Source organism: Patagioenas fasciata, chromosome 7 (assembly GCF_037038585.1).
Source record: "Patagioenas fasciata isolate bPatFas1 chromosome 7, bPatFas1.hap1, whole genome shotgun sequence".
NCBI lineage: Eukaryota > Metazoa > Chordata > Aves > Columbiformes > Columbidae > Patagioenas > Patagioenas fasciata.
In genome coordinates this window covers 25,403,997-25,429,164 of record NC_092526.1, presented here as the reverse complement: position 1 = coordinate 25,429,164, position 25,168 = coordinate 25,403,997, and the positions used below count along the sequence as shown (strand labels likewise).

Below are 25,168 nucleotides of genomic sequence, written 5' to 3'. Positions count from 1 at the left end.
TAAGCTTGTTTGGTTTTAGTGGATAGGAACTCAGTACCTCATGAAAGGATGTCTGTGTTGAGGCTCACTGAGGATTAGTGGTGGTTAGCTCAATGATGTGGTGGCAGAATTCAGGATAAGGGTTGGATTTTGAGAAACACCACATTATGTGAGAAATGAAGTGATAACAGATTCTCTAAAAAGTTAACTGCAATCAAGTCACATCCCCCAAATTATCAAATTTTTAAGGTAATGTAAATTGGGGTTTTTTTTGTTCCTGTTCCTTAGAAGGGAAGCTTCAGTTTCTAATAAAACATTGTGTTTAATCAGAATGCTGAATGGAGAGGGGATTGTGTGCTTTTTCTTGGAACACTCGCAGGCTTGATGCACAGCACCTAAGAATATGCAGTGAGTGAAAAAAATGGGGACTGACCTGGAAGTTGCACCATGCTCTGAACAAGACTGGTTTTAGTTAAGGGTGACAGCAGAAAAGCGAACAAATACCCTCTCTCACTCTGCCTTTGTTTTGGGAGAGTGGAAAAGACAAGGGGTTCCTGGTTTGAACATATCAAGAAAAAGGATCCTAAGGATTTTGAAAAGATCTCCATTAGTCCAGATGGCAAGAGAATAGGGAGCTGAAAAATACACAGCTGTTTTTTCTGTCATACTTGGGAAACTTCAAAGCAAAAACAACTCCAAAGGAGCCTTCCCTAGAAGCAGATAAGAACAGAGGAGGAGGCAGAGCTGCTCACTCAGGCTGTGGGTACCAGAAAGGAGAGGCTTGAGCAAACCAGGAGATTTGGAGGAAAAGAAACTAGGACAGACTGCAAAGTTCCAACTGGCTTTAATGCAGGCAGGAGCATTGCATTTATTAATAGTTGTCACTGTTTGGTTAGAATAAAATCCAAGTTACCGAGATCAGTGGTGTTAAGTTATAATGTGCCAGCCTGCTTTTCAGTCAGACAAATTGTCTTGGTTGATTTAGAAGTCTAGAGAATTAGCTCTTTTGAGAAACCAAGGAGAAATATTTCCATACTACCTATAGATAATGACAAATTACAGTTGTACTTCAGCCAGCACATTTCTTCTAAATATAGTGAGGGTTGTTCCATAATTTATGCAATTGCTTAGACTTGAAAAGGAGCCAGTGCTGACAAACAGGCTTTAATACTAGTGTAGTACTTTAGGAGTTAGCTTGACTTGGGAATATAAATACTTCAAAAAATGCAGTGGGACAGTGTCACACAATTGCTGTGAAACAGGGGCCATACATGGTTCAGGTCCCTTCTCAGCCACAGGAACATGAGAGTGGCAGCTGAAGGAAGAAGGGGACAGGATCATGAGTCACAGGTTCTGCAAATGCAAGGAGGGACAGGGCTTTTCCAAATGTTATCAGGCAATTGTAACACAGTTATTTAAGGAAAATGCAAGATAATCCGTTCCACTTCTAATTACTGGACTTCTCTTCCCACTCCGGCAGTTCTGGTATCTTCTGTACAAAAACCTACAGGGATTCCTGTTGTTATTGCAAACTATTAGACTTGCGCTACAACTGCAAGGAGAATGAGATTTTTCTTGATTCATGTTTTGATGTACTTGTCTCTAAAATACTGGAATTCCAGTTTCCTATTTTTATGCCTCTTCTGTCCCCTTCCTCCACTAGGTAAATATAATTATTTGTTCTCCATGATTTTGATGTACTAAACGTAGAGATTAAGGAAATATTGACACAGTTCTTTTGAATATTAATACCGTTCTAATAGAGGTTTTCAATATCAGCTTTTCCATGATCGTCTTCAAATAAAGTATATGCATAATATTTGTGATCTATTGTCTAAATTTTTATTTCTTGAAATTAACATCTTTCAGTCATAAGGCACTGAAGATGGAAAACAATTAGGCAGAGGAATATTAACAATTAATGGAATTTAATGTAATTCCAAGTCAGCCTCTAATACTTCAATGTGAAAGGGTCTGATCTAATTAAGGTTTGTTTACTTGTAAGTGCTGGTAGGTTTATGTTTTTATTTTTAGAATTCTTGTGTGAAATAGATGCAATATATAGCTGTACTTCTTTTCTGGTTGTAAATGAACTATATATAATTATGAATGTTAGTTAAGTGTTGGTTGACTTTTTGGAATGATTATATGGCAAAGCTTCTATTCATTTCAGCAGAACCAGATTTCAATTTATTTTTGGTATTGACCTAGTTGGTGGAATTCTACATGTATTTGAAATGTAGGAATAACTCATTTCATGGTATTTGATTTTGTACAAAAGAAGAATAAAGAATTCTGTTGGCACACCTTCATAGAACATTTATTTCTAGATGGATAATAATGGAAATACTAACATCATGCTCAAGCATACTGGAAATTGTGTTTTAATTTGTAGGGAGATAATTATTTTTATAATCTGACATGTTTCTTAGATCAATCATTCTTGAGCACAAAGAGCTTAAACTGTACAGCGTATAGGTAATTTTTATGTTGCAGTGAATTTGCATCAAATGCCTGTGGGTTTGCTGGAGCATCTACTGAAAAAGTAAACTCAGAATGGAGTGCAAAATACTTGGCATTTCGTCTTGCATCCATATGTTGCTATGGAAGGCTAGACCTGGACCAATGCTTTCTTACCACTTGTCTTGTGTTTTACAGAGTGGTTCTTCCTTAGTGCTGTTGAGTAGCCATAATGTCTACACCAGTTCTTGCCGCCTTTCCTTGTGGCTTCTGAAAAATAAAACACAGCTTTTGAGGGTTTACCCATTTTTATTTGTCAAACTTGGATGTTAATGTATGGTTTGTGATTTTAAATCTATTAATAAGTCAATGGGAGGTCTGACTGCTATGTTGATATCTGAATAATGTTTAAGAGGTCTGAATTCAGTGCACTCTGCAGGTTTTAAAAGATGTGTATGAGTTGATGGTAATCACATCAGTTCCCAAAGGAACTGCATCCTCATTCATTAGTGAGTTAATTTGTAGGGTGCCCTGTGGGCAGAGAAGTTCTTAACATTTTTTCCTATTGTCAGCTGGGGGCTGTACCGTGTCTCATATATGCTGGGCTTCTGCTTCAAGCTATTTTTAAAAATAAGTTGCCTGGATAGGGAGTTATCTCTTAGGATTGTGTTAATTTGCCGTTTGGGAAAATCTGTTGAAGTAATGGTCTTATCTCTCCTTGACTACTTTACTTTTAACAGACTGCAATCCCTACGGGTATCGTAAGTCTCATTTATCATCATACCATATTATAAGGAATGAATGTTTATTCTGCTGAGTGAATCATGAAAAAAAAAAATCTACTAAAATGCTGTATTTATTCATATTGCTTTTTATTTATGTGGGGAGACCGTCTTAAGGTTCACCTCCATGAGTGTTATTGATGGAATACTTCCAGAATAGCTTTTTCCTTATGCATTTTGATATCAACACCTGCTGTTCAGAAACTCAGAATTATTTTACTTGCACTTAACTTGTTTTTAGCAGTTTATCTTAGCAATAAACAAAAACACATTACATTCTGTAATACTCATTTATAGCTGTAACTAAACAAACAAAATTATAAAATTTCTGAATCCTGTAAACTGGTCATACTGAGAAGGAAAAAAGGCTAATATTTATATCAAATATTTGGAAGGATTTCAAGGGCTAATGTCATATAAATACCTAAACTACAAAATGTAGTGACTTGCAAGTGATTGATTTTTACCTGTCATTTATGGGGGGGGAAAACAATTGTAGCAAAAGCATATAGATCCGAGGCATGATGCAATAGGGGCGTCAGATATAAGGGAAGAGAGCAATTTTTTAATGGTGTGCATTTCTGTAGTTAGGTGGGTTTTTTTTATAAACATCATTTCATTGTGCCAGTCTTCCCATAAAGCTGCAAATAAGCAAGTGTAAGAAAGCCTTGTGCAAGTTGGGGTTTTTTAGATTGTGCTGGGATTTTTGGTTTTGGATTATTTTTTTTAGTTTTTTGCAAGGCATAGGCAGTAGAAGAGCTGAAGAGATTTTTGTTCAATATGAAAGCCTATGTACTACCTCTGGCTCTAACCTGTTTATGAAACTGCTTTTTGAGCCACATGCTGAAGTAAATATTTCTGACAATGTTTAAAGCTTCCACTGACAAATTAAGGAATTGTACTGAAACCATGGGGTCCCAGAAAAAGCACATAGGGGAACACATGCAGAATTATCTCAGAATCATTCCAGGGAGCCATTTCAAATATTTTCTGCCTGGGCTTCTGTCTTCTGGTGCTCTGAAGGAAAACACTGTAAATGGTGATGATGGTGTGAGGTCTAAAGGCAGGCTGGCTGTGGATAGGGTGGTTGCAGTCTGTAGTTAATTCAGCCATCATGGCATGGATCAAAAGGGACAACTTGTCATCCACCCTTGAGTGGAAACTGTTGCCTTGAGTGTTTAAAAAAATGCTGCACCAAACTGCAGAATGGTTTGGGTTGTAAGTGACCTCTGGAGATCATCTAGTCCAACCCAAAGGAAGAGAAAGCCCAGAACTGACTCGTCCCATCAGTTACATTGTTCACTGGCCAGATAAGGCTACTCAACCTTGGTGTAGAAAGTAAAGTTTCCTCATAGCTTAAGATGGTCAGACAATTCAGGGATGAAAAAACCAGCATAGCCTGTCCATAAACTGAAAACTCTCAGGGTAATGCACATAAGTAGTGGTGGGTGTGAATAACACAAAAAATGTTCCTTTGGAGTATTCCCAGATACTGTCCACAGGTCAGAGGCAACCATGTGCAATCTGAGATGGATGTAGATTGTCCAGTTCACAGAAATTTGTCAACTGGGTACTTTTATTCAGTCCTGATAGCACTTCAGTGCTCATGTTCTTGGTTTGGGCTTCTCCTTGGAACAGAGGATTAGAACACTGTAGTAATGTCTGTAGGCAATGGAAAAAGAGGAGCAACTTGAGTATGGCTTTAGATTTCTCTGTAGTTGCCTTTAATGAAGACTTCAGAAGAGCATGCTTTCAAGTCTGGAAAATAATTTACTTAAGTATGCTGAAATTGTTCACAAAATATGTTTTAGATAAGTAAGTTTTATGATAAAATAGTTTTGTTTTGTTTTTTCTTGTAATGGTCTGATATTGACCCAAACTAAAATTAATGTGCAGACTTTACACCTTTTTTTGTGTCTGCTAGTGATAAAGAAAAGCACTTACAGAGAAAATCACTGAAGTAATACTTTCACAAATAGTTTTCAGGAGGTACAAAAGGAGAAATTGTGTGCTTAGATTTGACTGAACTCGACACTGCTCTTACTTGAAAAAGATGAACAGTGACTGTTAACCACGGCCAAAGTTAACTCTGATTGCCTCTACCAAAATTGTGATCGTGCCAGTCTTGGCTTCTGCAGTTTTTCTGTGAAACTGTAAAGTTGTTGTGGGGGGTTGTTGGTAGAAACTCCTCATGTCCACATTTTGTGTGGCTCTTGGGACTCGTCTTGCTACGAGAGTGACTGATACAAGACATTCCAATTGCTTCCCCAAAATATACTTTCACTGCTTAATCTATTCATCACATACCTTTTTTGTTAGAGACAGATCACATTTGGGTAGAGACAACAACATCTCATAAATTTTGCAAAAGCGTCAGTTTCCCACTGCATTGCAGTGTGCATGAAGCCATATGTATGTGGCTAAAGAGAAGTGCCTGTTACACAGGGACTTCTTTTCAGATAAATATGTCTAGGGTGAAGAAGAACTTAATGAAATTAGACATTTTGGATCATCTGCTCAGATGAAACCTGTTTTCCTCCTCTTAGATAGGGGTAAAAAGGGACCAGTGCCTTTTGGCAAAGTTTGTCATCTGCTTGCATCTCCAGCTCCCATGCTATGGGAGTAAAATTGAAGTTACAAAGGTAAAATACTGTTTAAAAATTACTAAGCTGAAATGAGCAAATGAATTTACAAGGAAGATCAGTTATATTTATGCTAAATATTACAAGTAGTTTAAAACAATCTGTGTTTGACATAAGTTGCCTTTATCATTAAAATGCTAGTGAAATGGTAAACATCTGTTACATTTTTGAAGATAATGCAGCTTGTCAGCTACATCTTTCTTGTGCCAGTGCTCCTGCTTAGCTCAGGTCTGCATACAGGTTTGATGGAACAGTGAGAATCTATTTAACCTTTGGGAGTAATGCCAGTGTAAAACTGTGTCCTATTCTGTTTGATTTCATTATTTTGTCCCAGAATGCTTATACCTATAGTTTAGGTCATCTTCATCTGATCATTCTTGCAGAGGCTTTCAAAGGTGGGTCTGAAAAATCAGTCAAGCAGGCAGTATCACTGGTATTTGAATGGCAATAAGTTGAAGTAGTAAACTGGTAAACAAAAGGGAACTAAGTTCTAATTATTAATGCCTCCACTAATCAGTCTGGTAAGTGTGTATGTTTTCTGTTCTGTATGGACTCCAAATGCATCCTAGTCTACTGGTCATGTATTACTCTGGCATCAGAAACACCATAGACTGCAAAACTGCAGGCAGACTTCAAACGTCTTTGTTGCATGAAATTTTCTGTACTCAGCCAAGGAGTATGAAGAATATTACGTTGTTTGCAGGAGGATGCTAATTGTTTTTTAATTTTAAAACTTTTATGCCGGATGTTTTCTATGCCTTGGGTGAAGACAGAATCAAAAACCCGGCTTTAACTCTGATTTTAACTCTGTCAGTCACAATTTAACTCTATGATACAATTTTTCTGTAAAATGTAGTTAAAATATATAACCATAGCTTCATTGAAGTATGCATATGTAAAGAAAGGACAGGTCTTTTTTAACTTCGTGGATCTTGAATTGCTTATTAACTTCAAAGAGAAACTTGTAGAAGTTAGACTGACGATGGCATTTTGTGGGCTTTAGGTAATTAAATACAGCATAGCTGCTGTTTGAATACAACTCTGAAATCCAAATTATGTAAACCTACTGTTTTGGAACCAGCTAGTAGAAATAATCATTATTTTTTGCAGTTGAAGATATTTCCATTGGATAAATCCTCTGACACACTGCTTTTCTATTGATGCATATTTTTCATTATGGATATGAAGAAGAAACTATAGGCATGCTAGCCTTTAGCGACTCCACTTGAATAAGCTTTGACTTACAGTTAATTAAGCACAACTGTCAATGAGTTGCAGAAAGAAACCTTACATTTATGAAAGTATTGGCTAGAAGGGAGAAAATATTGTGGAAAATGTCTCGAACCTATTTTTTTCTTTCAAGTTGTACAGCTCAGTTGGGATGGTGTTCAACAGTTTGCTCTCCATCGTTGTCAATGACCCATCTTTCTGCAATTAGCACACTTTTCATACAGAAGAAACTGAGAATAGATTGTAGCCTGTTATTCATCTGCTGGACCAGAATATCATGTTTACTGGGCTGCAGCTGTCATCAAATGACTGTCTCTCCAGCATCACAAAATTTGAGCTCAGGGCTGGTTATAAGTGTTTGGTCATCCAAAAAATCCATGCAGCCCCATCTGGCTTCTGAACTCAGCTTTCCTCTTGGAAACCTTAAAATGGGTTTGAAATTGTGTGCATGGAGTCAGGATGAAAAGATCAAAAGGAGGAAACTCTGCCTTCAGTTTTGCATATCTTTAACAGGGAGAAAGGGAGATCCCTTAATGGAAGACTGGTACTCTGGCAGCCCATATGGATTCCCCAACATCTGGCAAGTGGATGCAAATGATTTGATTTTATGGGAGAAGAGAGGGAAAATTGCTTGTTTATTTTTCTCCCTTTTTTTTTTTTTTTTTTTTTCTCTTTCCCCTTCCTGACTGAGTTTAAAAAGCTCAGGTGACTTCTTCTATGACAAAAAGCTTAGCTATTGTGTCAGCTCTGCTTGAGACCAGAGAAACTCCTAGGAGAACTGTTATGCCCCCAGCTGATGTGCTGACCTCTGGTGAGTGGGAGAAGGAGGTAATTACGGAGAAATTCTGGCAGAGGGGAGAGAGGCAGAGACTGACTCATGCTCCTTTACAGGTGTGAGACATTTGTGTTCCGGTGCTTGCTGCAGTCGGTGTTGAATTATTTATTCAGCCCAGGAAGGAGAAACTGAGATTTTTTTGTTGTTGTTATTGCATTTTTTTATTTCAGTGAGGGGAAATGTTATTTGAAATCTATTTTGTATGATTTCAGGAAAAAAATACTCCTACGGGCATAGCTGGAAGCTGTGCACCTAGGCACTCTGTTGTGTGAATAGGGCAGATAGCTAGTTAAAAATGAATATTGAGACATATGTGCCTTCCCATTCCTTTGAGGTCTTTCTGGGGAATGATTCTCAAGTGTATATAGAAAGAATTTCAGCATGTAGTTTTCTGGAAAGCTCTTGTTTGGAGAGGAAGATCTGGGCTCCAATTAAGAAAATGCTAGCTTGACTTGCATGTAAAAAGTTGTGTTTGTTTACATGATACCTTATTATTTAATTGATGGTTGTTTTCTAATATTTCCCTTGCACTGTTAAACAGAAGGTATTTTTTTAAATGGTAGGTGAAAAGGTGTTTGTGCAGCACCTGATAGTTACTTTCAGAATAGGAAAAAATAAACGTGCAGCTCACTGTTTGGAAACATGTATTGTCTGTCCTACCTGATCTCATAGGCAACCATGAATTGCAAAAGCATCTGACTTTCATGGGCATCCATCCTGGCCTTTTTGGCACAGAAGGATTTTTCAGCTTTAGAAAGGATTTATTCTACCTGCCAGTGTGATTTATAAACCATATGTCTCCTCTTCAGCATCTGAGTATCCATGGCCATAGGGAAGTGCTCTGCCTCATCTATAGTGTGTGGAAATATGTTTCTTTTAATGTTATTAACTCCTACAGAGCCACTTCATTACTTCCCTATATTATTTTTTCGCTTGGCAGTTGTGTCAGCTATACTGCGTGTGATGTGGAAAGGAGAATACTATGAATTCCTGGTTTTGTTTGCTCTTGGCAGGCACTACTGCACTTCCTACCCTTGTGCGCACACCTACCTTGATGATGCAGCCTTCCCTGGATATCAAACCCTTTATGTCCTTCCCTGTGGACAGCAGCTCTGCTGTTGGATTCTTCCCAAATTTTAACACAGTAAGTAAAGGTGTTTCCACATTTAGTTTCAGTGTATGCTTTCCAAGCTGGTTCTAATATCCAGTATTGAAACTACCTTAAATCAGTGCATCACTGACACAATTATAGAAAACCCTTTTTGTCTGTGCTGCGGTGGTTACTGTTCCCTTGTCCAAAAGACTGAGTGGTACCCAGCCGCCTCACTGTGAATGGGGCTGATGCTTTTCTAACTTGGTAACTTGGGATGGCATTTGCACACTGAGAAAAATCCCTGTGACAGAGATTTGATGAGCAATAGAGTCATTTTGAGCATTTGCCTGGGTATGTGCTGTAAAAAAGAAAAAGCAAAAGCTATTGTATATACAGGCATGACAGGTAAGGCCTAGATCTTGACTTGGATCAAGCTGAATCTATCACAACCAGTGAAATAACTGCAGGATCTTATTAATTCTGTATAATAACAAAAGTCTAAAGTTGTGCTGCTAGCCAATGTGAAAAATGATAACCTGCTACTTTTAGCTTATGGCAATGCATCTGAGTTTTTGCAACAAAGTATTACTGCCATAATAATGCTTGACGCTTCTGTAGTTCTCCATGTTTATCAGAACAGCATTAACAAAAATACTCTCTTCTGTGATTCGCACTTATTTAATGTCTCAGAAAATGTCTGTGATTGTTATCAAAATGTTTTTTTGTTATCACACTTTATCATTTGTTTAATTAATTATTATCTTAAATGCAATGAGTACGCCAAAATCAATATTTTGCATGTTGCCACTGAGGTTTCCATGTTTGGAGGTAATCTAGCATGTAACGAATCAGCAAACAGTAAGTTAATAGCAACAGAAAGGAAACTGCCCTGGGTTATTTCTGCCAAGTCAACGAGTACGATCTGTTCATACGTGACCGTGGCCTGAACTGTGCAGCATCGCACTTGTCACCATAATTTCAGGGAAATGGAAAGGGGAGCAGTGTCACCACTGACATACAGTGATCACCTGAACCACTGCCAAGTGTGAGTTTTGCAAACTCACCTCATGTCTGAAGTTAAAATAGCAAGAGGTTGTTTTTATGGGTTGGGTTGGTTGGTTGGTTGGTTTGTTTTTTGGGGTTTTTTGTTTGGTTGTTTTTGGTTGTTGTTGTTGGGGTGTTGTTGTTGTTTTTCATGGCTTGCAAATACCTTGCTGACAGGACTTGTGCTACAGCACACAGTTCTGGGGGTGGTTATAAGGTAGCGTATCAGCCAACTTCTTTCAAACAACAGCAGCCCAATGCACATTATACACAGTAGCAAATTTGACTGATTGATTGCAAAACATGTATGTGACAATTGTGTATTTATGAGGCAGATATGGGAATGTGCATGTGTATAGATTAGGGGCTTGTTTACCTGTGTATGTATACAAAGAGAAAAATTTAAGAAAAATCCAAGTATGTTTAAAGTGCAGGACAAAAACTCAATGCAATTTTAAGAAAGCAGTGTGTCATTCTCATATTTTCATATTAATTTTCCATATCTTTCTAATACATTCAAGTATTTTATTTGTTATTGATTTGTCTGCTTTCCAGGTGCACAGTTTTTATAGGTGAGCTTTTTCACAGAACTGTACATAAAGGCTCAAAGAACTTTATCTTTAGGGATGCTGTAGTTGTAGAGTCAACCAACATTATTTGCTTACTGGTGGTATTATTAAATTTCTGAGTTGCAGTAGCCGTGAGAGACAGATTAATTTGGATATTTAGACTGGTTTTGCCTGTCTATACTAGCTTACTTTTATCTGGGTTACATTCCGTTTGCCTAATTCCTGGAGTGTTTATCCTTCACACCTGTCATTCCTCTCCATACTTTTATGGATTTTGTTAAAAAAAGAGAGGCCTGGGGTAATCAGCAAATATTGTTGGTTCAATATCTACTTCCTCCCTTGGAATTCTTGACCACGATATAAAATCACGCTGCTATGCATCCCAGGCACCACATGTTTAAACGCTCTTATTTGAGGAGCGGTGGTTCAGTACTGCTGTATTTCAAATTCACATACTTTGCCATTCATCTTGCAGGTATTGATTTTCCCTAACAGTCTTTTACAATGGACTTTAAAGTTCATTGAAAAACTAAATCATTCATGGTTATCTACTGACAGGCAAAGTGAGCGCCAGCTGTCATGCACTTTGTTTCTTTGTAAAGTAACAAAACCTTTGCAAATGCAGATTTTTGTTTTTGCATATGTAAGACCTTTTTTTTTTCCTTTTCACTGTAAAGTGATGGGTGGAGTATGTTAAAGTTTGTAAAAAACATTTTTCCAGAGGAAAAGTTTGGGTGAGTAGAAGCTAATTCCAGTTGAACCACAATGTATCCCTCATCTAAAGTGCCATAATTTTTCATCTAGTGCAGGAACAGAATATTAGAAGAGCTCTTTGTCCCTTCTCCCCCAAAAAACCTATCATTTGCCTTACGGATCCATCAGGAACTCTATGCACTTTGCTCCCAAGAGGACTTGTCAAGGCAGTGAAACCTCCAGCGCGCAGCACCTGCTCTCTTTGCCTTCAGTAGCACTGAGGGGACCCTGCAGCATGTGCCAGGGCCACTGCTCTCGCTTGCATGTGTTCACTGAAGGGTGCAAAAAGAAGCGTGGTCTCAAGAGAAAACGTCTTTGATTCGCCTGTTCCTTTTTAATGGCAGTCAGATATAGAAACATTTTTCTAAACCTTGCCAGGAGGTAGTTTCTAAATTAACTTCAGTTGCCTGAAAATAATAGAAGTTATCAACTATGAAGTGTCAAGCTTAGGAGCTTGATACAGTAACTATCAGGGCAGGAAAAACAAGGTAAAATATTTTAACTATAAACATGTTTAAAGGAACACCTCCTACACCATTTCCAAAAGACTTTCTCTTATTTATGGAAATATATTTAAAATCTGGGGTAAGCCCTTTCTTTGACAGTTTTCAATTCTGAAAACATCTGTGATGCTCCAGATGAAGCATTAGTGTTCCCATTTCATTTTTGGAAGCATTCTGATCACGTGCTTCTTTCCACACAGGTATTTTCAAATGAAGCACTGAGCAGACCCTGATTTTTTTTTAAAGAAATGCCTACCCCAAATATATCTTCTTTTCCTGACATAATTGTTTGATTTAGTTTAAAATGCCTCCCTTCTATTTCTTCTAAAAACATTAATACTTCTAAAAATGCTGTGGATGCATGTATAGTACTTATCAATTCATGTCCCAATTAAATTTGCCCTTGTTCCTTAGGACTTGCTTATTATATCAGAAAAACTGAGGAATGATTGCACTAACTCTTTGGATACATGCCTTTATTCCTCAGTAAGGGATCCCTTTCTGCTGCTTTTTTTTTTTTTCCCACCAAATCACCCAGAAAGGGATCTTCTAAGTGCAGAATGAGGATTTTAAGCAAAGAGGTGTAGCGGAATAGGTGCTCTCTTCTTTCCTGGTCTTTTCACAGCAAATAGCTTTGTCAGACCAAGACAGGCATGATCAGACTGTCACTGCCTGAAACCAAGTTACTGCACAGAAGGACAAACTCTCTCTCAGAAGTGTTGCAGCAGTGGATCCAAAGGTGACAGCATGTTTGTCCTGGCATAAAGTTCTAAAAGCTCTTGCTGAGTTACTCATACCCTTTTGTCTGAAGAACATAGCTTGAATCAAATTCTCGGCTAGTATTACATAAATATTCTTGTTTATAGCAGAATGAGAGATAGCATTTTAGGAACTTCCCAAATTGGTAACTGCAATTTAGAATGGATGCTGTACAAAAAGGTGTTGTTTAAGTAGAACCATTCTTTAGAATGCTAGAAGAACTTAATGATTCCTTAACATGTAACATCTTGCATATTGATCACATTTAATGACCTGTAAGCCTTCAAAGTCAAGTGCATAAAATCAATGTAAATCAAAGATGGCACAGTAATCTTAATTTGGTCTCCATTGTGTGTTTAATATAATGTAAACTTGAATTTTACACTCACTGGCTTTCACCTTCTGTACCATTGTTTCTCTGCACCTCCCTGATGCATTTTCTCATGTCATTCATCTTGTGGACTGAATGAAGAAACAACACTTTATGATCACATTATGGAAGGTTATCATGATGCATGCACTAAAGTGGCTTAAAGCCAGGGTTTATCTTTCAAGGCAAACCAAATGATCACTGTCTGCAACTCCCTACAAAGGATGTACACTCTCCTTCAAAAGAGTCTCAAAACTCCAATGTGTTCTACCTTGTCCTGAAATGAGAGCAGCACTACACAATTCAAACTTAGTCACAGTAGTACAGCCAGGTAGCTGTCAGTCTGCACAAAAGCAGTATCAGCAACTTCTCAGATTCTATCATCACAGAAAATAATCAGCAATTCATATGCTTCCTTCTGAATTGGTAATGGTCTCATGGGTAATCAAAGATTATGGCATCTCTTACAGCTTTCACGTTAGTGAAATATTTTCTATCTAACTAGCCCATGATTGGTTTCTAACCTTCATATTTTATAGGACACATGGGTTAATGTGGACTAGTTACTGCTTCAGTGTCTATTTCTCTTCAGCTAGGTTTATGCCAATTCTTTATATTTGAGTTCTCTCAGTCTCCTTGTGAAGTGGACCAGAAGTATTTTACATCTGCCAGTGAAGGTGAGCCAGCTGGAATGGGCTACAGGAAGGGAAAGAGGACCTGACTAGTAACTTAGTCAGAAATCTCTGTCTCTTCTCCAGCACTAGCCCTGCCTAGACTAAGTATCCTTGGCTTAACCCAACGACAGCTTCTGGGAGGGGCTATATTGCTGTTTTTCTGCATTTTCAATTATGTCCCTCATGTTTATTTGTGACCTATCTGCTTCTCATATGAAGGGCCCAGTAACCAGCTGAGGCAGAAGCAGAGGTTTGCAGACAGGCGCACAGGGCAATGGCATCCCTGGCTTCCTTCACCCCTCTGTGCCAAGAGCCTCTTCTGTCTCTGGCATGGTGGCTCGGGAGCTCGCTGTTCCTCAGCAGGGTCTGGATTCAGCCACTTAACACCCAGCTGCAGTGCCAAAGTATGCTCTGGGACTCAGGATTATATACAGGAGGAGCGAATTATAGATGCAGCCAACTGGCTGTTGCCAACCCGTTATTTATGGTCTGTTCATGGACTCTGATTTCCCTGTTTCACTTTCATGAAGAGCGGGAGGGGAGTGACCTGCTCCGCTCCTCTCCCTCGGAAACACTGAGCTCCAGAGAGCAGGTGAAGTTTTGTGAGCGCTGTACTTCACACTCGTTAACTAACAGCACAGAAAGGAAATTTAAGCAATCAACTTAGAAGGAGAGGAGTTTTGTGGGGTAGCTGGATATTTTGTTTGGTTTTTGGTTTGTTTTTTTTTGTTTTGTTTTGTTTTGTAATCAAGAGATGGTACGATTTTTCCTTACAGACATTTTATATCCTTTTTTATAGTCATGCAGGCACAAAAGGCACCTCAGGTGTGCCTTCTATTCCTGTGCTGAGCACTTAAAAACATTCCTATTTCATTTTAGTTATTGTGGGTATAATAGTTCATGTTGTCCAAGTCATAGCCAGAATCACCCGAACTACAACATGAGGAATCAGCCTGTTACCTTTTACAAAGGGAATAAAAGAGAATAATAGATGTTTTCCCAGATATTTGTGGGTCAGCGAAGCAGAGGTTCAGGAACCACATAATAAAGCCCAAATTCTGGCAGCACAGCCCTCTGCTCTGTGGCTGGTCCTTGCTTTCTCTCTGACTCTCTCCTCTCACAGTACCTGCCTGCAGAGCCTCTCTGCCCTCAATGTCTTCCACTCTTCAGTTACCTGTAGTCCCTTTCCTTTGTGTACCAAGCAAAGAATTCCTCCTGCTATTTCTATGGCTTTGATTCAAACCAGCAGAAACCTTTTTCAACTGTGGTAGCAGCTTTTGGAGAGACCCTGAAAAATACTTAAGGTGGTATATTTTTCCCACAAGATACTTCAGCCATTTTAACTGAAACTTTCAAAAAAGATTGAGCTTGAAGCAAACACTTGGTAAGAGACACAGAGTTAGATATAGAAAAAAAAAATGCTGCCAAAAGCAGGGAGTTGTCAGTCAGTCTCTGACAGCTTTTACAGTTTGTGGTATTTTAACATAAAGATGCAGGTTCTGTAGTTTCTGTCAGGAATCTCTTCAAAGAGCAACTCTTTGTTAAATAGATGAGCTGAAATAAGTACTTTTCTGCCTTGTTTCTAGTCTTTAATACATATTATTATCACGGAAAAAAAATCTTAAGTAAAATAATACAGACTGGATATAAGGAAGAATCTCTTCAAACCTTAATTATTGTTTAAAGTTTTCTTTAACTGGAATGGATAAGCTTCCTCCTCTCAGTTCCCAGATCAGCAGCCAGATTGGAAACCATTTCTCCAAGGAGAAAGTGCGATGACAAGCACTGCTGAGAAACAGAACAGTAATCACCATCTCCAATAGCCTTTCACTGCCATTTTACAGGAACTCAGCATCCATGGGGTGGTTTTTGAGAAATGGTTCCTAAATTCCATTGTTGTGCCTACAAGTAATTAGGTCATCAGCCTAATTCTCTAAAGAAATACTGTTTCTGCATACAAATCCTACCATTTGCTGAGTCCTCCAGAAAATCTGTTCCTTGGCAGAGATGTGTTTCATCTCTGCCTTTAAAGAAAGCTTGGAGTTAGTGTCTCTGACACTTCAACAGCATTTATTTCTTTTGCTGGTCAGCACAGGAAAAAGCTAAGATGCCTTTATCTTCATTGAATTTCTTTCATGTCAAATTTTAATATGTTCGTGACACAAGGAGGCTGGTTAAAAAGAGAGAGTTGTTAGCCGTAAATATTTTAGGCATTAGACCATTGAAGGATGCTTTGCAAATAGACTGAGGAAAAGGTGTCCTCTCAAAGCAAAATTGTAGTTTAAGACACAGGGCACATGTGTCGCATCACTGTGCTTATAAAGGTTTTGGTAGTATCTAATTGTAAGTCTTGTCTTAAGCAAAATTCTAGAGAAATCTAAATTCTCCATGTGTCTGATGAAGCGGCTGCTTTTGCAACATCCTGGTTGTACGTGGCTGGCTTTCCTGCCTTCTCTTAGACCTTCATCACATTTTTCCCTAAGAAACTAATAATTACTGCAATAATTATTAAATAACAAATTATGAGAATATAGCTAAGTATTAGTTCTTGTTGTATTCTTTCTTTTTGAATGTGGATGTAGCAAGTGGTCTTTTAATCCAGGTACTGTAAATTTTATGACAATTTAAGAGGAGGGTATGGCAATTTAAAAATCTTAGTGTGAAACCTGTCTGCAACATGCCTGAAAACCAGTGATACAGAGGTCTGAAGCACTGACCAGTTCATTTCAACTATCAAAGCAAGGGTGATTTCCAGATATGCGCCTTTTGAACTGGTCTTCTCTGTATTCAATCTGTCTGGCTTCATGGCAGAGATACCACGAACTTCAGATGCCCCCAGAAGTTGACAGTAGGGAAAGAGGATCACATTTCTTGCTCATGTATTTTTTATAAGAGACAGGTTTCTACCTTGCTTTGTGTAATTTACTTAGATTTAAAGGAAAAAAACAAAACAAAAAACACAACACAAACATACGCACAGGAAAATAAAATAAAACAAACCCCAACACACAACAGACTTTGATTCTACATTGATTTTCAGGACAGGTTTAATTAGAAGTTGAATGTTCCTTTAAAGATTCGTATTTAAATACAGCCCTTTTTAATCAAAAGTGTATTGTGTTCTACTGATTCAAACCAAACCAAACCAAAACAAAAAAACAAACCAGAAACATAATTATTGATTTTTAAATGAAGAAAGTCTATTATTTTCTTACTGTGAAGAAAAGATGACAGCTGTCAGCTAGCATACTTACGCAATTCTCAGTTCTGATTTGCTTCTCATTTATATTCAGCCATTTTATAAATTTATGTTCAAGTGTATATATACACATATAATCTATCCTATATTTAGATATTTTTTTTCAGTAAACAAAAGGTAATATTAATTCATTTCAGAAGACCAGGCTTCCCATATCTTTATTCTCTCCTGTTCATAGAATTAAGAATGTGAATTTGGTCCTAGCCTCTCTTTGCACAGTTCAGAACTGAGGGGGAAATGCAAATGTACCTAAAGACACACCATTCTGGTTTGTGCTGTTGGTGTTGTTCAGGAGGCTGGGAGCAAGAAAACTGGCAGCAAAACTTAGAGCAGACCCTTTAGAAGAAAAGGGTCCTACCTAAGGATCATCTCAAAGATGAAAGCAAAAATCAATAGTCTTGTTTACCTCACATATTATCTAAACTGCTTTTCTGACTCTGGACTCCTAGGTTTGAATCTTTTGTCAGGATTCCACTGAAAGACAATTTTCATATTATTTTGCCTATTCACATTATTTTACTGTCAGATGGAAATAGGTAGTGTAACAAGAATAGCTTTGCTCTCCCAGTGTGTTATTGGTTTGTTTTTCAGGGAGTCTCAAACTGTAGTCTGTTTTTATTTTTTGCCAGATCTGGAGGTAAGATGGTTTGGGTAGTGTTTTTTTGTTTAGCTGAACACAGAAGAGTGTTCTGAATAACAGCAGCCTTAATAATAAATAGCAGTTATGTAACAACTCCCAGCAGATGATTTTGAAGCGTTGTAAACATGTTACTTAGACCTTTCAGCCTTTTTGTGAGATTGCAAGTATTTTTGTTGCAATTTTACATATGAATAATGTAAGACTCAGGTGAAGTGACTCATGTACAGTTAAACTTGTGAGACAGCAGAGACAGAAATGGAAGAAGTAGTAGTAGATTACTGCTGAAGCCTGTCTGGATTCTGTTAATCCTTACTCACTTTGATAGTTTGGGTAGTTTTAAGGAGATTCATTGCGAAAAGATAGTATCTTCAAGTTTGTGGGAAATACTTTTTTAAGTTTAATCTTTATTAAACCAACTGTAATAGGAGAACAAGGCTAAAAAGTTGTTAAACTTAGTTATGGCTACCAGAGCAATGTGAATTGCTTTATTAGTTCCTCCTGCAGCATAAACACTGTAGTACAGATTTTTATTTGCATTTGTGGTAACTGTTAGCTTCTGTTATTATGTTGGTTTATAGAACTGTTTTTTAAATACTGTTGGTTCCCACTGAGGAAATTGTGCTGCATCATTTCCTAATATATGCCTCAACGAATTACTCTCTACCTCTTTCTTACTTGCTCCCTCTGTACACTGAAGAGAATAATTCTGTATGGTGATCTGAGATCGGTTTACCCTGTAGCATTAATCTTCTAACAGAGAGATACTATTTTATTTTTCCAGCATGCTGTAATCCACTCCAGTTTCTGATATATTTAAAAGCTATTAATAATTAATGTTGCACTTCTTGAGTTCTAATCATGACCAGACTACATGCGGGACTCCGGCATGGGAAGGATCATTACCCGTTCCCCTGGGGATCCCAAGTGGTACCTTCTGGAGGCAGCATGAGCTCCTTTATTTGTGAGAGTTTGTCCTCATGCTGCTACATTTGTTTGAAACTGGGACTTTGTGCATAGCCCGCATTGCACAGTTTTGAACTGCGTTGCCTAACGTGAGCGCTGTGGATTGTTATCTGGAATGCACAGAGGAGTCATTGATCACTGCTGCTTCTTGCAGTTATTTTGTTAAACGGGACTGCAGACGCTAGTGGGTGTTTTTGCTATTTCTTTTCACCGATCTCAGACACTTCAAATGGTTGAGGTACTTTTTATCATTAGTCTTTTGTTCTATATTACCTGATCTAGCAATTAGTAGTTACGTTGAAAAGCAAAATGTATCTGTCCTTAAAAAAAACCCCAACTATTCCCTAATGATACAGCAATCTTTTAATATATATTGTATTATAAAATGGATGTTCAGAAAACTTTGAATCTGCATGTATAATTGTGATATATTATGCAGGGTAATACAATAAATGGTACAAGTCAGAAACAGATTTTATTTTTGTTATATTTTAAGTTTTTAATCTTTGGACTGGTGCCAGATTCTAGACATCAGAAAATAAGGGTATTTATTTTAAGGTTCTTTTAGACTTTATCACATTCACGGTAACAACACTGTAGTGTTATTCAATAATTCAACAGTTAATTCTAGACAAGGTTTTTTTACTTTCGTAAGTGTCTTAATATGGCACCCTTATGGCAATGAAATACAGCAGTTAATGGCAAAAGTTGATTAAAAATATATTATCCCCAGAAAATTTTTAGCAATGACATTTACAAAACTCTGCGTTTGGTTTAAAAGGAATGTAGCAAGAAACTTATGTAACCGTAGTCAAGAAAAAGTTGAGTGTTTAATGTTAGCTAATAGATTATCAGACAACGTCTTCTTAGGCAGATATGATGCAACATGGTTTTTTTGAGTTTGTGTATTTGTGCATGTGCATATATGTGGAGAAAATACTCATCAGTACAGGCTTCTCTAGAGGCTGAAAGGTGTACTAAGGGAAAATTACAGTATTTATCTTCATGTTCAGAAAGTCTGGAAGCATCTGGTTTACTGATAGAATTCTTTAACAAATCAGCCACTCCAACTTTTCTTTCCTCCTTTTCTAAGGCAGCTTAATATCAAATATGTGATGTGTACCATCCAAGATTAAACAGCCAGGTTTGGTTTCTTCAAATAGTACTGTAAAGGAAAAAAAAATAATTGTGACTGCAAAGTAAGCTTCAGAAAAATATAATTTTGTAACAAATTTAACTATTTTCTTTTGTGCTAGTTTAAAAACAAGGTTGGGAAATGAGCACTTTTCTTGTAGACTGCCATCTTTTGACCTCTCTTCTTCAGAATCCATTTCTCATCTTAAGTAGGGATGGAGGACCACGTGTGCATAGATGCTCATAGGATAATGTGGTTTGAAAGGGACCTCAGAGGTCAGCTGGTCCAACCCTTTGCTCAGATCAGGGTCAGCTGTGAGATCAGAGCAGATATTCTGTTTTATATGAATTAGAAAAACATGATTGAATCTTTTTGAGTCAAGAAATTAATTTTCAACTGTGTCCATGCCACATCAGAAAAAATTATATGTTGTGCTTAATTGAGGCCTTGAAGCAGTAGCGTTTATAAACTCTCTTTCCTTAACATCCTGTGCCATTCCCCAGTTCCTGCAGTGTTAACAACAGAGCTCTTTGTGATCTTGAGGATATCCTAAACTGGTGAGCAACAGGACTCCTGGTATTTAGCAAAGATGGAATCAATTGCTAGTCCCGGAAAATGTCAAATTTAGGATTAGTATATTCAGTGCTTCACTTATCTCAATTTTTTCACAGTGTCACAGTGTTTTCTGAAGCCTGGTAACTTCCATACCATTTCCTGGTACAAACACTCCCTGTGTGTTCCTCTGAACCTCAGGTTTCCCATGGGCTTTGTCACTCATCACTTTTGCATGGAAATGTTTGGGGATTGTGACCTTTTTTCCCAGCAAGTGATGTTTCCAATGGAGCCTGCAAAGGACCTCCTCTCACAAAGAGATCTCCAGGAATGAATATTTTCCAACTAAGTGCTAATATTGATATCTATCACTGAACAGAAAAACAAGTAGAGATAAATGACAGTGATTTGTTAGGGCACAAAAATGATTTCTCGCAATGTGTCTGTTGGGTCAGCAGGTGATCAGGGAAGGCTTTTGGGGGGCTCTTTGTAATTCAGATGTGATTGTGGAGCCCTGCAGCATGGACAATGCGCAGAGTTGTGGGCGAAACGATGTAGTAGCCTGGGGATGGCAGCAACAATGGAGCTGCCTTTTCTTCGTGAGTTCTGGGATGCTTCCAATTCCCTAACCTGTGTTAAATTCAATTATTATGAGGGCTGAAATTTGATTTCCTCCTGTTTATCTCAAAAAGTAAAGAACATAAAAGAAAAAGCTTCCAGCAGAAAGTGTTATTTTTTTATTCTGTACTGTATATTGCCTTGAAAAGTTGTAAATTGATTATTGTTTGTTCTCCAGATGGATCCTGTGCAAAAAGCAGTCATAAACCATACATTTGGAGTGTCCCTTCCCCCAAAGAAGAAACAAGTCATTTCCTGTAATGTCTGCCAGCTTCGCTTTAACTCTGATGTGAGTATTGGCTATTTTCATTTCCTTTTTTTGTTTTTCTTTTTTATTGGCACGTTAGGTTTAATTAATCTAAGCCTCTTTCTCCCCAAAAAATCATTCCAGTTCTGCCTACCTCCTGCTCAGCCTGCTGGGCTGATACTTTGTCCACTCAGAGGTGGAAGTTCATAGAGGTACATTGCTGTTTGATTTTTCTTGAATGGATCTGGTACAATATCCAGTGCCACATCCACTGATGGCAGCCCATTTGACAGGCCAGTAACCTTCAAGACGTACTTCAAAAATAAGTGTTTGGGGGTTTGTTTTGGTTTGATTTGGGTTTTGTTGGTTTGGTTTGGTTTGGTTTTTAAAAGGAGGGGAAGCAGGCAGAAGAGCTTCCCTGTGAGTTCTCCATGTCACACCCACTCCTGTTTCAGAAGAAATATCTTTTTCCTGTTTTTCCTACAGGCTTGCTGATATTGTCTTCCAATTTTTTAATAAAGTCACTCTTCCAGTAACTTTCATTTTTATTAAATATGAACATTTACGTCTAGTTGTCTTTTTGAGGTTAATAAAGTTCAAGAAAACTGTGTTCTGAGGTACAATTCCAAAAGAATGCATTACAAAGGAGTACATTGACTGATATGTTTAAAATATATATTCAATTAATGTTTTCCTGAGTACCTTGAAAATTAAAAAAAAAATCAAGAAAACTATGTCTAAGAAAATTATGACATTTGACACTTTAAAAATATGTATTTGTTCTTAGAGACAACTTATTAATGTCAGTAAGCTAATTTTAAAAAGTCTGGTTTTTTGTTGATATCAAGCATAAGAACAAATCCTTAAGTGACTTGTTTATATGACATATTTTGCTGTTATAATTTCAGTCGAAGAAATAGTTTGCAGGCACATCCTCAAAGCCTTCGTGTACTTGGTACTCATAGAGATTTGCTATAAAGCAACCATAACTATTACTCTGATTTTTCTCTGCCCCTAACATTCCACTTTGAAAAGTGTCCTGTGAAGTGGTTTCCGCAGTTTGGCTTTCTTGTCTAGGCTGGTAAGGATTTTGAAGCAGTGCTATCTTGCCTTCAAATTGATTTATAAATCTGTCCTCTTTTGACGAGCTAATTAAACTTTCTTTGAAGTGGCAATATCTACTTAGTTAACCAATTTCAAAAGTCATTATTTAAAACATAGTTCACGTGTCTTTCCTCTTTAAGGTTAAGATTTAAGGTCAAAAAAATCTTTCTCCTCTGATACTCAGTTCAGACACCTACTTTTACTGATTAAAACAAGGAACCAATAAAGTTTTTAAAAATGTTCCTGAGCTCCATGGAGTCACTCACTTTGTCTGCACTGACATTCAGGTGGACAAACAACAATTCACGCGGAATGAATCACAACTTGATAGCTCAAAACAAACAAACAAGCTGAAATATTATATCATTTTGTACATCTGCCAACCAAGCAATTTTTCCTGTCTACACTTGCAAAGTAGAACAAAGAGTGCATATCAGATTCTGCTTTCCATAGTGGCATCAAAAAAGCATGAGAGATTATAGCCTTCGTTCCTCTTCTGCGGCGGGTCTATTCATACAGTGTCATGCTCCTTTCTTTCTAAATGTGATCGATGTGCTCAGTTCCAGTTACTAGAAAATGTCATCATCCTTCTGTAATGGGTGGTTTTAAGAACGGATGAAGTATTGGGACTGTGCTGCTGTTAGTGATAAGATGGAGTTCCCTACTTTCTACAGCAGTTTGCTTTACTAGGACATTCACAAACAACCTGGAAATTTGATTTTAGAATGTGTTGAGATTCTAGTAGTGTTATTAACACCAGAAAAATAATTAAATTTAAGTTTCACAAAAATTTTATAACCACAGCATATAGGAATATTTGGAGAACAAGTTTTCATAGTACAGCATTTCTGTTTTAAAAGCTATCTAGCCTTTCATCAGATTATTCAACTTCTCCTGGGAAGCTTACATAAGATTTTAAATCTTTCCTTCAGGTTCAATATTTTGACCTTAGGAGTTATTTAGTGTGTGTTGCCTTCTTTTTTTTTTTTTTTTTTCCCTGAGGGAGTGAGATCTTATTTTATTCAGGTATTATTCTCACCCCCTCCCTTCCCCCCGGTCTGCATTGTTATAATTTCACTGAGGTAATGCTAATGGCCTTTCAACTAAGCTCTGCAGACTCTTGTAAAACTTTCTTAGCTTGTTAAAAGCTCCTTCAAACAAATAAAATCTGGATTCTTTGCTTGTGTTTTTCTTTTTGGTCCCTTTATAATGTGAATTATGCTTAAGGGATTGAATGGTGGTTATAATCCATCCTGGTTTGCGGACTGGGGACAAGGGAGTCAGATATTTGTGAACCTTATAACTGTTGAATCTTTCAGTGAATCTTTTCCACTATGTAACAACCTAAGAAGGTCTTGAGAGCCTTTTGGGTGGCATCAAACTGTGATAATCTGCATTAAAACCTTAAGCATAGCACATTGCAGAATGAGGTCTTTAGTACGCCCAATTCACACTTCCAGTTCTAGCTTTATAAGGCTGGCATGCTCCTTCTTGTTGATGGGCATTTTGCTTCTTTGAACTTCCTTCGATTTCAATTATGCAAGCAAATGAAATAAAAATGTCAGAAGTAAGCTATTAAGTAGTTTTCTTACTTTTGGTCTCCTAAATGAATTTCAGTTGCATGACATTTGAAGATTCTGACCTGTTTCTAGTAGTGCTTTACCTGTTGCATAAGTAACATACAGACCAGTTGACATTCATCTGTGAGAAAAAGAAAATTGGTTGCCTTGCCTCCAGTCTTTTCCTCCCCGTGTGGACGCTTGCTGGTATGGATCAATAGACCAAAAGAATTCAGACTAGTGAATTTATAGTTGTCAACCCACACACTGAATTCATACAGTAAATGACAAAGGTTTCAGTTTTCTTCTGCTACTACATCTGCAGGTTTAGCTTTGGTGAGAGTGTTCTGGCAGCAGCTTCAGAGACAGGGATCTGTATCTCTCTGCAGGAAGAGAAAGTCTGATACCAGGGATAGAAGGAAATTTTAAAATATGTTGTCTCCAGTGTGGGAGTAAGCATATCTAATGTTAAAGTGATGCTTTCTGTATTTTGAAAAATAAATTTGCTGGGATGATGCTATTTTTCTTTTACCATGTTATATTTTCAACAGTGTTTCCTAACTGAATTCTTCAGGATCTCCTACTCTCCTGTACTTTTAAACCAATTTTTCCAAGTACAGCATAAAGAAAACATCTTTGTACAAACTCTATATTCAGTCCAGTTTTAGCCCGATCTGTTTATCCTCTAGCAAAAAAGAAATTATGGGTTTTGACTCTCAGACATTCATCATCATACTCTACGTGTCCTTTTCTAGAATTCATTAGCTGCAGTTTGGTCAGTTTGGAAGTTGTGTGTTTCTGCTAACAAGTTCTGGCACAAACAATTTGAGCACCGATTCCAAGCTCTGTCAACTCCAGGAGAAACTGTAGTACAGAAGAGATGATCTGAAGTCTTGAAAAGCAGAAGAATAAAATATCACTTCTGTGAAGTAACACCAAACTGAAGTTGTTCTAATAGCCTGAACAATGATGTCCTTGAAGGCAAATTTTATCTGTAATAGTAGTGTTGACCTGAGAACAGTGAAAAGTGAGGTTGCTTCAACAACATTTTTCACAGGATCTAGTTAAAATGCCCTTCCTGGTACTTAGAGAGGTATTGTGTGCCCAAGCCTCAGTGTCTTCTCGTTTGAGTATCTGAGACATCTACACCAGGCTGGTAGACCTGAGAGAGGACCTGCAGTGGGAGGTCAGGCAGGACACCTGGGGCCATCCTAAATTATATTGGATGCGTGTTTCTAGAACCAGATCCACTCATTAGGTTTGCCTTCTAGTTTCTTTTTCCTTTTTTTTTTTTTTTGTTTTTAAATTGGGGGCAGGGAAAGCAGAATTTAGTAAAGACAAAAAGCATTAAAACAAAAAGGGCAAAGTTATTTGACCTCACGTTTATGATACCAGAAA

The 25,168-nt window shown here is 37.6% G+C and overlaps 1 protein-coding gene across 11 annotated transcripts in view; it reads left to right on the top strand.

Annotated features, from left to right (window-relative positions):
* Window positions 1-25,168, top strand: part of ZNF385B (zinc finger protein 385B) — a 158,630-nt gene that overhangs the window by 100,594 nt on the left and 32,868 nt on the right. For 8 of the 11 annotated variants that reach the window (XM_065841452.2, XM_065841453.2, XM_071811157.1 and 5 more), the window contains 2 exons: window positions 8,942-9,072; window positions 21,039-21,149. In XM_065841452.2, coding sequence (XP_065697524.1) covers window positions 8,942-9,072; window positions 21,039-21,149 — 242 coding nt within the window. The remainder of the gene's footprint in view (window positions 1-8,941; window positions 9,073-21,038; window positions 21,150-25,168) is intronic. The other 3 variants (XM_071811154.1, XM_071811156.1, XM_071811155.1) reach the window with 1 other exon arrangement.